The sequence below is a fragment of the Lepus europaeus genome, chromosome 20 (assembly GCF_033115175.1).
Source record: "Lepus europaeus isolate LE1 chromosome 20, mLepTim1.pri, whole genome shotgun sequence".
Taxonomy (NCBI): Eukaryota; Metazoa; Chordata; class Mammalia; order Lagomorpha; family Leporidae; genus Lepus; species Lepus europaeus.
The window spans coordinates 5,485,089-5,496,897 of NC_084846.1; the positions used below are offsets into that span (position 1 = coordinate 5,485,089).

The 11,809-nt window shown below is 62.5% G+C and overlaps 2 protein-coding genes across 11 annotated transcripts in view; one reads left to right on the plus strand and one right to left on the minus strand.

Annotated features, from left to right (window-relative positions):
* The window catches only part of DNM2 (dynamin 2), a 71,188-nt gene extending 68,193 nt beyond the window's left edge, over positions 1 to 2,995 (plus strand). For 4 of the 10 annotated variants that reach the window (XM_062179050.1, XM_062179052.1, XM_062179051.1 and 1 more), the window contains 3 exons: positions 1,199 to 1,431; positions 1,510 to 1,761; positions 2,762 to 2,995. In XM_062179050.1, the coding sequence (XP_062035034.1) occupies positions 1,199 to 1,431; positions 1,510 to 1,761; positions 2,762 to 2,801 (525 nt within the window). In that variant the 3' untranslated portion in view covers positions 2,802 to 2,995. Of the gene's footprint in view, positions 1 to 1,198; positions 1,432 to 1,509; positions 1,762 to 1,940; positions 2,687 to 2,761 lie in introns of those variants that run through there. The other 6 variants (XM_062179045.1, XM_062179047.1, XM_062179049.1 and 3 more) reach the window with 6 other exon arrangements.
* Positions 2,996 to 3,094: 99 nt separating this feature from the next.
* Positions 3,095 to 5,604, minus strand: TMED1 (transmembrane p24 trafficking protein 1). Its single transcript, XM_062179055.1, has 4 exons — positions 5,381 to 5,604; positions 4,803 to 4,900; positions 4,513 to 4,696; positions 3,095 to 3,679 (listed from the first exon to the last, which is right to left on the minus strand). Exons 1-4 carry the CDS (start codon positions 5,558 to 5,560, stop codon positions 3,461 to 3,463), a joined length of 681 nt encoding a protein of 226 aa, XP_062035039.1. The 5' UTR covers positions 5,561 to 5,604; the 3' UTR covers positions 3,095 to 3,460.
* Between the last annotated feature and the right edge of the window lie 6,205 nt (positions 5,605 to 11,809).

Genomic DNA, 11,809 nt, shown 5'->3' on the forward strand with positions numbered 1-11,809 from the left:
GGTCTCCCACACGGGTGCAGGGGCCCAAGGACTTGGGCCATCTTCTACTGCCTTCCCAGGCCACAGCAGAGAGCTGGATGGGAAGTGGAGCAGCCGGGACTCGAACCGGCGCCCATATGGGATGCTGGCACTGCAGGCGGCGGCTCTACCTGAGAAGTGGGGTTTTCCACCCAGGCTGAGTCCGTGTCCCCCCCTGCCCATAGGTTGGGCAGCTGAAGCCCCGCCTCCCGGCTGTCCCCAGGGACCCCGAGCACCGGGGCTGCTGTGGGTGAGGGCTGAACAGGTGCACCACTCCCCTAACACGCATGCCCCACGAACCTTTTGAAGACCCTGTGCAGAAACATTTATTGATTTTGGCACCATAATAAGCCACGTTGAACTGCTTTATCCACGGCACCCTGAGGCCCCCTCTGCGGCTGGGCAGCGGCAGTGCACGCGCTTCTCGCCCACGCACGCACGCGGGCATGCTTACACACGGGCGTCCAGCAATCAGTCCCCCCCGCCAGTCCGTTGTTTGAAAAGATGTGTTCACCTGAGCGGCAGGGATTCACATGGACGCCATGAGTGTAAGGCGGCCACGGAGCGGGCGAAGCCTCTGCCTGTGCCACCGGCATCCCCCACGGAACCGCTCCACTTCTGACCCAGCTCCCTGCTAACGCGCCTGGGAAAGCAGCAGAGGACGGCCAAGTGCCCGGCCCCGAGCCAGGCTCCTGGTCCTGGCTCCGGCCTGGCCCTGGCCCTCTTGTCTATCTGGGGGAGTGAGCCGGGGATGGAAGACCTCTCTCTTCTCCCTCTGTCTCTGTCACTCTGCCTGTCAAGAAGATGAAAATAAGGCACGCACCAGAGAGTGCACGGAAAGGCCGAATTAAAGGTGTGAGTTCATTTTGGAACCGAAACACGTGTCCACGAACACGTGCGGGCTGCTGCTGGGAACACAGCCGGCAGAGTTCAAAAGGCTTTTGGCCGAAATAAACTCATGCCTTTCATTCCATCGTCCGGGAACTTGGTGCCCCCAGGGACACTTTGTAAGGTAAAATCCAAGACAGAGGGGCTCGCCTGGCCCCGCCCCTCCAGCAGCCTGGCTCCGCCCCATGGCCTGGCCCCGCCCTCCAGCGGCCTGGCTCCGCCCCACGGCTGGCCCCGCCCCTCCAGCGGCCTGGCTCCGCCCCCGCGGCCTGACCCCGCCCCCGCCCCGCAGACCAAGGCCTTCATCCACCACGAGCTGCTGGCCTACCTGTACTCGGCGGCCGACCAGGGCAGCCTGATGGAGGAGTCGGCCGACCAGGCGCAGCGGCGGGACGACATGCTGCGCATGTACCACGCGCTCAAGGAGGCCCTCAACATCATCGGCGACATCAGCACCAGCACCGTGTCCACGCCCGTGCCCCCGCCCGTGGACGACACCTGGCTGCAGACTGCCAGTAGTCACAGGTGCGGGCCGGCGGCTGGGGGGCCGGGGGGGAGGGAGGAGCCCCCCAGCTCACGGCCTCTCCGCCTTCTCGCCCGCAGCCCCACCCCACAGCGCCGGCCCGTGTCCAGCGTGCACCCGCCAGGACGGCCCCCCGCCGTGAGGGGCCCCACGCCGGGGCCGCCCCTGATTCCCGTGCCCGTGGGGGCGGCAGCCGCCTTCTCCGCGCCCCCCATCCCGTCCCGGCCCGGCCCCCAGAGCGTCTTCTCCAACAATGACCCCTTCTCGGCCCCGCCTCAGATCCCATCTCGGCCAGCGCGGATCCCCCCGGGGATCCCCCCCGGTGTGCCCAGGTGAGGCCCACAGCCCCCAGCCCCCCATCGCGCAGGCTCCCCAGGGGACTCACTCGTGGCACACAGCGCTCAGGGGTCGGCGGGGGGCGCAGCCGGGCACCCGGAGCTGGGGGCGGGGTCCCGTCCCTGCCGTGCCCGGCCTCACGCCGCCCCCTCCCCTCCCTTTATTCTCTTTGCAGCAGAAGACCCCCCGCGGCGCCCAGCCGGCCCACGATTATCCGCCCTGCCGAGCCGTCCCTGCTCGACTAGGCTGTGGGGGGCGCGTTTTCGGGGTGCCGGAGCTCCAGTGGCCTGGGTCCCCCTGCGCCCCTAAGCCAACCCCTGCCTCCTCCTGAACTCCGCCGGGCTGTTAGGGGATCTGGGGCGGTTGCACTTTGGGGACGGGGGCCGCAGGGCGGTAGAGGGGCGACCTGCAACCTGCACCCAGGGCACCATCGAGAAGGTGGGGCCCGGCCGGGGAAGCTGGGATGCGGGGGCACGGCCGTCCGGGCATATGGCCCCCTCCGGCCAGCGCCGCCCGCTCCTTCCTGGGCCTCCTTAAGCGCCCACCAGAGCCCTGCCCCGCCTCGGCCGCCAGCGGTGCCTTTGCCGGGCCGGACCTCAGCCCGCACCGGCCCCCTCCTCCCCCCAGGTCCCCAGGGTGCCTCAGGCTCGGGACCCTGGGGGTCAGGGAGGCTGTGGGGGTCTCAGAGCCCCCAGCAGCCTCCCCGCCGGCCTGGGGTGGCCACTCTAAGTGCCTGCAGTCTGTACCTATGAATAAACTTAATAAAGGGAAGAACATTCTGGCGGCTGTGTGGGCCTCGTGTGTGCGCTCCGGCTGCGGGGACGCCCGCTGTCACTCTGGGAGCTCTGCTCTGGGCAGGGTGGCTCCTTCCGGGAGGGCCGCCCGGCGCCCCATCAGAGGCGGGGCCAGAGCCCCCGCGCAGGCCGCAGCCAGGTGGCCAGCCCCGGCCACGCCGACGCTGTTCAACTTTGCTCTCTGGTTTTTTCTTGTGCCCAGGCGACCACCTCCGTCGGCTCCCGCCCGCCCTTTCTTCTGAGCGTCGTGGGAGCCCGGCTGCCTCCCAGGGGCAGGCCTGTCCAGGCCCGTGTCGCCGAGCCGGTCACCAGGCTCTGGCGTTTTCTGACCATAATTTATTGACTGCTGCCCGGGCCCGCGCGCGGGAGTCCTGTGCGGGCTCTGGCCGAGCTGCCCTCAGCCCCGACTGGGGCCCCTGCAGGACGAGGGCAGTGGGGTGGGCGTGCAAGGCCCAGTGCGCTGGCTCCGCCCGCCCCCTCCTGTGGAATAAAGTGACCCTCTGACAGCGACTCTGCAGGCGTGTCTCCTTCCAGGCCTCCCCAGCCTCGGGGAGAACGGCGGGCACGGGGCCCCCACCCCAGCCTGGCTCGCAGCCCCGGCTGGGGAAGGGGGTGAGGGCCGGCCGGCTTCCTGGGCAGCGCCGATGCGGGCTGGAAGACGTGGACTAAGGCACAGCGGCCAGCGAGGGGCCAGAGATCCGAGGGCGGCCGCCAAGGTCCCAGCGCCACCACGAATGAGGCCAAGGCCAGAACGCACGGTCCAGGAGCAGCGGCCCCTTCCGGGGGGCCCAGGCCGGCCAGCCAGCAGCGGTCCGTCCTGCCAGGCCAGCCCCAGGCCCCGACTGTGGTTGGGGGAGGGACCCCCGCGGCGCATGCGCACACGCCTGTTCCCGGCTCAGGGCTACGTGGGCACCGGGCGCTTGTCCTGGAAGAAGCGCTTGAGCGTGCAGACCTGCAGCACAGCCACCAGCAGCAGCACGGCCACGCTGACCGCCGACCAGAAGTTGACGCGCCCCAGGTTGTCCTCCTGCAGGTTGCGGTCGCGCGCCTCGAAGGCCCGCAGCAGGGTCAGCATTTGGATACTGCGCTCCAGCCGCGTCCGCATGGTCTCCATGGACTCCTGCGGGGCACGGAGGGCGCGGGGTCAGGCGGCGGCCTGGGGGGCGGGGCACAGACCAATGGCCTGGGGCAGGCCGGGAAGGCCGGCTAAGCACAGACCCCGCGGTAGGCTGTGCGTCCATGCGCCGGGGAACGACCTCTCTGGACCTGCGGCTCCTTCCTCCTCTGTAAACCTCACAGTGGCTGCGGAAATCGAATGCCTAAGTAACCGGACGTTATCCTTGTGATGAAAAACTCAGGCTGGGTGGCTGCAATTATCTCTCCCCGTTGGTAGCCGTGTGGCTTCGGGTGGGTTACCTAAGCCGGCGGGGGCCAGTGTTTCCGGCTGCGGTGGACAAGGGGGCACAGGACCAGGGGCAGTTATGCAAATGTATGAGTTATTTTTGATACGTGTTACCTAAGCCGTTAAAACCTACATACGGGGGGCCCGCGTTGTGCGGGCATCCCGTACCCCGTTCGGGCGCTGGTTCGAGTCCCAGCTGTTCCACTTCCGATCCAGCTCCCTGCTAAGGTGCCTGGGAAAGCAGCGGAAGATGGCCCCAAGGCCTTGGGCCCCTGAACCCATGGCGGAGACCGGGAGGAAGCTCCAGGCTCCTGGCTTCCGCCTGGCCCAGCCCCAGCTGTTGCAGCCATTTGGGGAGGGAACCAGTGATGGAAGATCTGTCTCTCTCTCTCTGCCTCTGCCTCTCTGTAACTCTGCCTTTCAAATAAATAAAATATTTTAAAAAAAGCAACCCTGCACAGGGACTGTTATTCTGCCCAAGCTGCTCCCGCCCGCGTCCTGAGCAGGGGCGGCCTGTGCGCCGCTGCCCCCCGCCCCCCGCCTGGACGCACCTTGATGTCCTCCATCCTCACGTCCAGCATCTCCTCGGGCTCCACGGCCTCGGCCCAGCCCTCGGCCTCCTCGTCATCCTGCCAGCTGTCGAAGAGGAGCTCGAAGAACACGAGTTTCTCGGAGATGGTGCTGAACGAGTTGTCGAAGCACAGCCGGTAGTCGCCCGCCTCCGTGGGCTCCACCCTGGGCACACAGACACGACCCTTCGTGGCCGGCCGGTAACCCGAGGCGGCCGGGGGAGGGGCGGGGCTGTAACCGAAGCCAGCGCAGGTGGCAGGACCGCACTCACGTGTGCACGCCGTCGGCCTTGCGGGCCTCGCTGACCAACAGCACGCCCTGGGGGCTCTCCAGCGTGAAATCTACGTCCAGCCCAGCACCGCCGATCACCTGCGGGGGGCAGGTAAGCGCCAATGGAGGGGCCGCGCTGGGCCAAGGGCGCCCGCCGCAGGAACAGCGCGCTCGGACCCGTGCGCACCACCCTGATCCCGTCCACAGCCGCCCCGCTGTCCGCGGCGCCCACCTTTCCTCCACTCCCACGGACAGCACCGCTGCAGGCTGCGGAGTCTCTCCTCTGGCCACGCCCCCGCCGCGGTTGATTGATTTACGAGAGGCCTAGCGCCTTTCTGTAGCGCCGCCCACCCTGGCCACGCCCACTCTGGACACCGCAGCCTCGCGGCGGCGCGCCGACCCCGCCCCCCGGCTGTCTGTCTCGCCGTAGCCACGCCCCGGGCGGGCCTCTCGAGCTCCCCGCCCCGCACGCCCACGCGCAGGCTCCTCCCCCTTTCCCCTGGAATGCACCCCTTGCATTCCGCTTGGCCACGCCCCCAGTCCCTGGCCCCGCTATCCCAGGGCTTGGGACCCCTCTACCTGGTACTCGGTCTCGAGGCTTGCATTGGCCGGTGCCGACTGATAGAAGCACTGCTTCCTCCCCGCGGGCAGTAGGAACGTGAACTCGCCGTCCTGGATCGGTGGGGGTCCCGCCCCTCCCACTCCCACTGGCGGCAGTAGTAGCCACAGGGCTAAGGCTAGGACCGCGCCGGCCGCCATCGTTCGGGTCACCCTCTGGTCTGCTAATGGGTCGCGGCTCCTTTAAGGGCTAGCCCTGCCCCCTTTGCTAAGTCGGCGGAGCTCATTGGCGGCCAGGAGGGAGGGATCCCCTTGGGGGACGAGCTGCCCGAGTGAATGCCTGATGGACCGGGAAACGCAAGCCGCCCACCGGCCATTTTCTGAAAGACCTCCGGTTCTAGCGTTCCTCTCGGGGTCAGTAGGGAGACGGTCTGAGAGCGAATCTTTCTCAGGCAAAAGTTAAGACGACTAAAGTGGAGGCGGCCGGGTCCTTTTACGGCCCCCCCGCGTGGCTTTCCCAGAGGACACCGCGCGTCAAGACCCTTGCGCCATCTCCAGCGGGAGCGAACGCAAAATAGCGGCTGGGCGTGGCCCTGCGTGCGATCCGTAGGGCGGGAATTTAAAATGGTTCGGCTGCAGCGAGGTGGAAACCCTTTGGTCTAAGCACTTCCGGTTTCCCTCGTGTTTTTGGGGTCCCACCCTCGAAGGCCAAATTTCATTCCCTCGGGGCCCTAGGAGCTCTCAGGTTTCTCGGTAGCTGGAGCCGATGGCACAGCCACGCTGCCCGGCGGCCGTGGGAGCGGGGGCGAGGCAAGGCCCACGCGGGGGTCGGGACCCCGAGGACCGGGGCCGCAGCTCCATGTCCTGGGTCTCGAGTTCTGTAATCAGAAAAACAACACCCCAGGTGAGAAGTTGTGCAAAGTCAGGAGGCCTGGGCCCAGCCCCGCCCCCTGCCCGCTCCCGAGCCTCAGTTTCCCCACCTGCGAAATGGGGGCGGGGCGGGCTACGCAGCCCCGCGGGAAGAATCGCCTGTCAGTCACGCGTCCGCCTGCCGGACCTCTCCTGGGTGACCGGGCCAGAGCGCTGTCCGCTGGTCACTGCCCGGGCCGGGCCGGGGTCTCCCACGGGCAGGGGCTGGGGCTGCGGGCTGCGGGCGTCCCAGGCGAGCGCCGGCCCGGGGCACAGGATGCCCCCTCCCTTGTTAACGGGTTTGTTTAAAGGCTCATTTATTTATTGAAAGGCAGAGTTACAGAGGGGGGAGGGGGAGGAGGAGGGTAGGAGGGGGAGGGGAGGGGGAGGGTAGGAGGGGGAGGGGGAGGGTAGGAGAGGGAGGCCTTCAGGTTGCTGGTTTGTTCTTCAAACGCCCACCGCAGCCAGGGCGAGGCCAAAAGTGGGGCGTTCAGAACAGGACTCCCAGGGGGGTGCAGGGCCCCAGCTGCTGTGTGTGTGTGTTGGGGTGTGACTATATGTGTGTGTCTCTGTGTCACTGTGTGTGTCCCTGTGTCTATGTCGTTGTGTGTGTCTCTGTGTCGGTGTATGTGTCTGTGTCTCTGTGTGTCTGTCTATATGTCTCTGTGTCTCTGTGTGTGTGTGTATCTGTGTCTATGTCGTGTGTGTCTCTGTGTGTGTGTCCATGTATGTGTGTGTCTATTTGTGTCTCTGTGTCACTGTGTGTGTGTCCCTGTTTCTATGTCATTGTGTGTGTCTGTGTGTGTCCGTGTGTGTGTGTCTATTTGTGTGTGTGTCTGTGTCTGTGTGTCTGTCTATATGTCTATGTGTGTCTGTGTGTGTCTGTGTGTGTCTCTGTCGGTGTGTGTCTGTCTGTCTCTGTGTGTCTGTCTATATGTCTATGTGTGTGTGTCCCTGTGTCTATGTCGTTGTGTGTGTCTGTGTGTGTCCGTGTGTGTCTCTGTGTATGTCTGTGTGTGTCCGTGTGTGTGTGTCTCTGTGTCTGTGTGTGTCTCTGTGTGTCCCTGTGTCTGTGTGTGTCTCTGTGTGTGTCCATGTGTGTATGTCTATTTGTGTGTATCTGTGTGTGTCTCTCTGTGTGTGTCTGTGTGTGTCTATTTGTGTGTATCTGTGTGTGTGTCTCTGTGTGTGTCCCTGTGTCTATGTCGTTGTGTGTGTCTCTGTGTCTCTCTGTGTCTGTGTGTCCGTGTATGTGTCTGTGTGTGTCTATTTGTGTGTGTGTGTGTGCATCTGTGTCTCTGTGTCTGTCTATATGTCTGTGTGTGTCCCTGTGTCTGTTGTTGTGTGTGTGTCTGTGTTTTCCATAGATCCCTTGGGAAGGCAGATCCAGGCAGAGAGGCTCTGTGCGCTCCTCACTCCCTAAAGGGCCACGCCGCAGAGCTGGGTCGGGCTCAGGGACTCCTCGCGGGCTCCCAGTGAGAGGCCGAGCCCGGTGCTGGCGCCCTCGGCTGCCTTCCCGGGGCCTTAGCAGGAGCCGCCCAGGTGATCCCCGCCCTCTGATGGGGCTGCTGGACCCCTTACCTGAGCTGCCCCCCAGCGTCTGCACTGGCGGGAGCGGGGGCTCAAACCCGGCTGCTCTGATGCAGGGTGGAGACATTTTTTAAGATTTATTTATTTGGGAGGTAGAGTTACAGAGTCACAGAGACACAGAAGTTTTCCACCCGCTGGTTCACTCCCCAAATGGCGGTCGGAGCTGAGCCAGTCGGGAGCCAGAAGCTCCATCCGGGTCTCCCACGTGGGTGCGGGGGCCCGAGCACTCGGCCGTCTCCCAGTGCCTTCCCAGGCGCATTAGCAGGGAGCTGGATGGGAAGTGGAGCAGCCGGGACTCGAACCAGCGCCCACTTGGGATGCCAGCACTTCAGGCAGAGGCTTTACCTGCTACGCCATGGCACCGGCCCCAAAATTAATACATCTTAAAAAAGAGACTAGCCGTTCTAAAGCAGACAGCTCAGTGGCGAGCTCGCTCACAACGTGTGCACCCAGCACTGCCATTTGATTCCAGAGCGTGGTCAGCCAGAAGACCGTGTCTGTCGAGTAGTCCCTCCTCCTCCCCAGGCCTCCCTCACCCGCCCCAGGCTCTGGGAACCAGCGGTGCCCTAACGTTCCCTCTCTCTGGACACTGTATCAGTAGAGTGGTGCGGTGTGTCTGGCTTCCGTGTTTCATCCCTGTGTAACCGGTCACTGTGTAACTCCTTTTCCTGGCTGCGTACTATTCCCTTAGATCCGAGTGCTACAGTGTGTTTGTGCATCACTCGATGGACAGTTGGGTTGTTTGCACCTCCCGCCGATTCTAAATGCTGCAATGAACGTGTGTGTCTCTGTGTGTCCGTGTCAGTATCTGCTTCCTTTAATTTTTTTCCATTTACTTATTTGAAAGGTAGTGAGAGAGATCTTGGGAGAAATGTTGTGGCGGAGCAGGTAAAGCGGCCCCCTGTGGCGCCGGCATCCCCTATGGGTGCAAGATGGAGTCCTGGCTGCTCCAGCTCTGACCCAGCTCTCTGCCGTGGCCTGGGAAGGCAGCAGAAGATGGCCGCTGCTCCCTTGTGGGAGACCCAGAAGAGGCTCCTGGCTCATGGGCTCAGCCTGGCCCAGCCCTGGCCATTGTAGCCATTTGGGGATTGAACCAGATGGAAGACCTCTCCCTCCTCCTCTCCCTGTCCCTCTCCCTCTCCCCCCTCCCCCCTCTCCCCTCCCACCTCCTCTCCCCCTCCCCCTCCTCTCCCCCTCTCCCCGTCTCCCCCTCTCCCCCTCCCCTCCCCTTCTCCCTCCTCCTCTCCCCCTCTCCCTCTCTCCCCTCTCCCCCCCCCTCTCCCTCCCCCCTCTCCCCCTCTCCCTCCCCCTTCCTCTCTCTTTCCTCCTCTCTCATTCCCTCTCTCCCTCTGCCTCTCATCTGTAATTCTTTCAAATCTTTTAAAGAGAGAGAGAGAGAGAGAGAGAGAGATGCTCTCAATAGTCCATGCTGGGCCAGGCCAAAGCCAGGAGCCAGGAGCTCCATCCGGGTCTCCCAGGCACGTGGGCACTCACTGCCGCCTCCCAGGGTGCACATCAGCAGGGAGCCAGAGCCAGGAGCAGAGCCAGGTCTGAAACCCCGGCCCTCAGAGCCAGGCCGTGGGCGCCCCAAGCAGCGGCTTCCCTGCTGTGCCAGTCGCCCTCCCTCCGCTGCCGCTCTGCCTGTGGCTGGTTCAGAGCGTGGGCCTGCAGTGGAGTTGGCACATCACATGGCCATTCGCTGTGTAACTTTCGGAGGAACTACTGTGGCATTTCCCAGAGGGACAGCGCTGCTCCCCGTGGCTGTGGTCACTCCACGTCCTCACCAGCCTTTGTAGTTTTGTTTTCTGTTTTGCTTTTACTTTAAGTCATCTCAGTGGGTGTGAACAGGAAAGTCCTTGTGCAATGATGCTAATACAGGGACAACAGATTCAAGCAGCTCATGGATATAACTAGGAACAGCTCCCTCCTCTGCCTGTCTCTCTCCCAATGTCTTTGCATTTGCTTGGTTTTTTTTTGTTTTTTTGTTTTGTTTTTGTTTGTTTGTTTTTTTTTTTTTTTTTGGTCTTTCTGTTGTTGAGATGCTTGAATTCTTTGTTTGGCAGAAGGGAAAAAAAAAAAAAGAGAAAAGAAAGATGAAGCCTCGCCCAGTCTGTGCAGCTGTGCTGGGTGCCGCCAGGGTTCCAGCTCTGCCTTAGCTCTCACTTCCTGCTGTGCTGGGTGCCGCCAGGGTTCCACCTCTGCCTTAGCTCTTACTTCCTGCAGCTTAGGGTCTTCTTGGGTCTTTTCTGTGGCTGTGTCCTGCTCTCTGAATTCCTCAGCATATTTGTGTGTGTTTTTAAAAAGATTTATTTATTTATTTGAAAGGCAAAAAGAAAAAGATCTTCTATCCAATACTCACAACAGGGGCTGAAGCCAGGAGCCAGGAGCTCCATCCGGGTCTCCCACGTGGGCAACAGGGGCCAGGGACGTGGGCCCTCCCTGCTGCCTCCCAGCGTGTGCATGAGCAGGGAGCTGGGTGGGAAGTGGAGCAGCCGGGACTGGAACCGCCGCTCCCATGTGGGAGGTGGGTGAGCAGCGGTGCCACCTCCTGCACCCCAATACGGGTGCTTTCAGAGTCCCTCTTTACCCAGAGCACCTTGCACCCCGCCTCTGCTGCCCTGGGTTTTGGAATCTGTTTTTCTCATCACAGTCTCCTGCCTGTGGACCCTTCCTTTGCCTTCATGGTTTCGACAAATGTCTCGTGAGTGAGACAAAGGCCAACACCGAGTCCAGCTCCTGCAGCGCCAGACGGACGTGTTAGCCCGCGTGCTTTGCCGCGGGGCTGTCCTGCCCCCTCGGCTGTGCTGGTGAAGAATTCAGGCACAGGTGTTGCTGGGGCGGGCGTTGTGGTGCTAGGGCTAAGCCGCCGTCGGCAATGCCTGCTCCATATCAGAACACCAGTCCCAGTCCCGGCTGCTCCACTTCCAGTCCAGCTCCCTGCTAATGCGCCTGGGAAAGCAGTGGGAGATGGCCCAAGTGCTTGGGCCCCTGCACCCACGTGGGAGACCCGGATGGAGCTCCTGGCTCCTGGCTCAGGCTATGGTGGCCATTTGGGGAGTGAACCAGTGGATGGAAGATCGATGTCTCCTAAGGACCTAGGCCATCTCCCACTGCTTTCCCAAGTGCATTAGCCAGGAGCTGGGTTGAATGTGGAGCAGCGGGGACTGGAACTGGCGCTGCACCTGGTGGCTTTACCTGCTGAGCCAGAGTGCCGGCCCCATGTTCATCTTTTCAAATAAATGAAAATAAGTGAAGTCTTTCTTTATTTTTAATACTCATCAAGCTATTAAGAGCCCAAATATATAGAAATTAAGTAGCAGGCTCCCAGATAATCTCTGGGTCATAGAAGAGATTCACAGTGGAAATTCTCTGGGAAACAGAGATAGATCTCCCATGACTGTTTCGCTCCCCAGATGCCCACGATGGCCCAGGCTGGGACCGAAGACGAGCCAGGAACTTAATCCCGGTTTGCCCGGGCGGTGGCCGTAACCCAATCCCCTGAACCAGCAGCGCTGCCTCCCAGTGTCGGTAGCAGCTTGGGAAGGGCTCAGGAGCTGAAGCCGGTTATTACATCAGCGTCTGAGCCACTTGGCTCATCACCTGCCTCAAGACAGTATCTCTAGGGGCCGGTGCTGTGGCGGAGCGGAGAAAGCCCATCCCATATGGGCGCTGACTCAAGTCCCGGCTGCTCCTCTTCCCATCCAGCTCTCTGCTGTGGCCTGGGAAAGCGGTGGAGGATGGGCCAGGTCCCTGGGCACCTGCACCCATGTGGGAGACCCGGAAGAAGCTCCTGGCTTCGGATCGGCGCAGCTCCAGCTGTTGTGGCCATTTGGGGAATGAACCAGTGGATGGAAGACTCTCTCTCTCTTTCTCTCTGCCTTTGCCTTTCTGTAACTCTCTCTTTCAAATAGATAAATAAATCTAAAAGAGAGAGAGAGAGACTATTTCCGG

Bases quoted from the DNA above. Each gene is read 5' to 3' on its own strand.
- TMED1 (XM_062179055.1), bottom strand. From the start codon at position 5,560: ATGGCGGCCGGCGCGGTCCTAGCCTTAGCCCTGTGGCTACTACTGCCG. The intron at 4,901-5,380 runs GTAGAGGGGTCC...TGCCCCCCGCAG, and splicing joins GCCTCGAGACCGAGTACCAG to GTGATCGGCGGTGCTGGGCT. The intron at 3,680-4,512 runs GTGCGTCCAGGC...CGTGCCCCGCAG, and splicing joins TGAGGATGGAGGACATCAAG to GAGTCCATGGAGACCATGCG.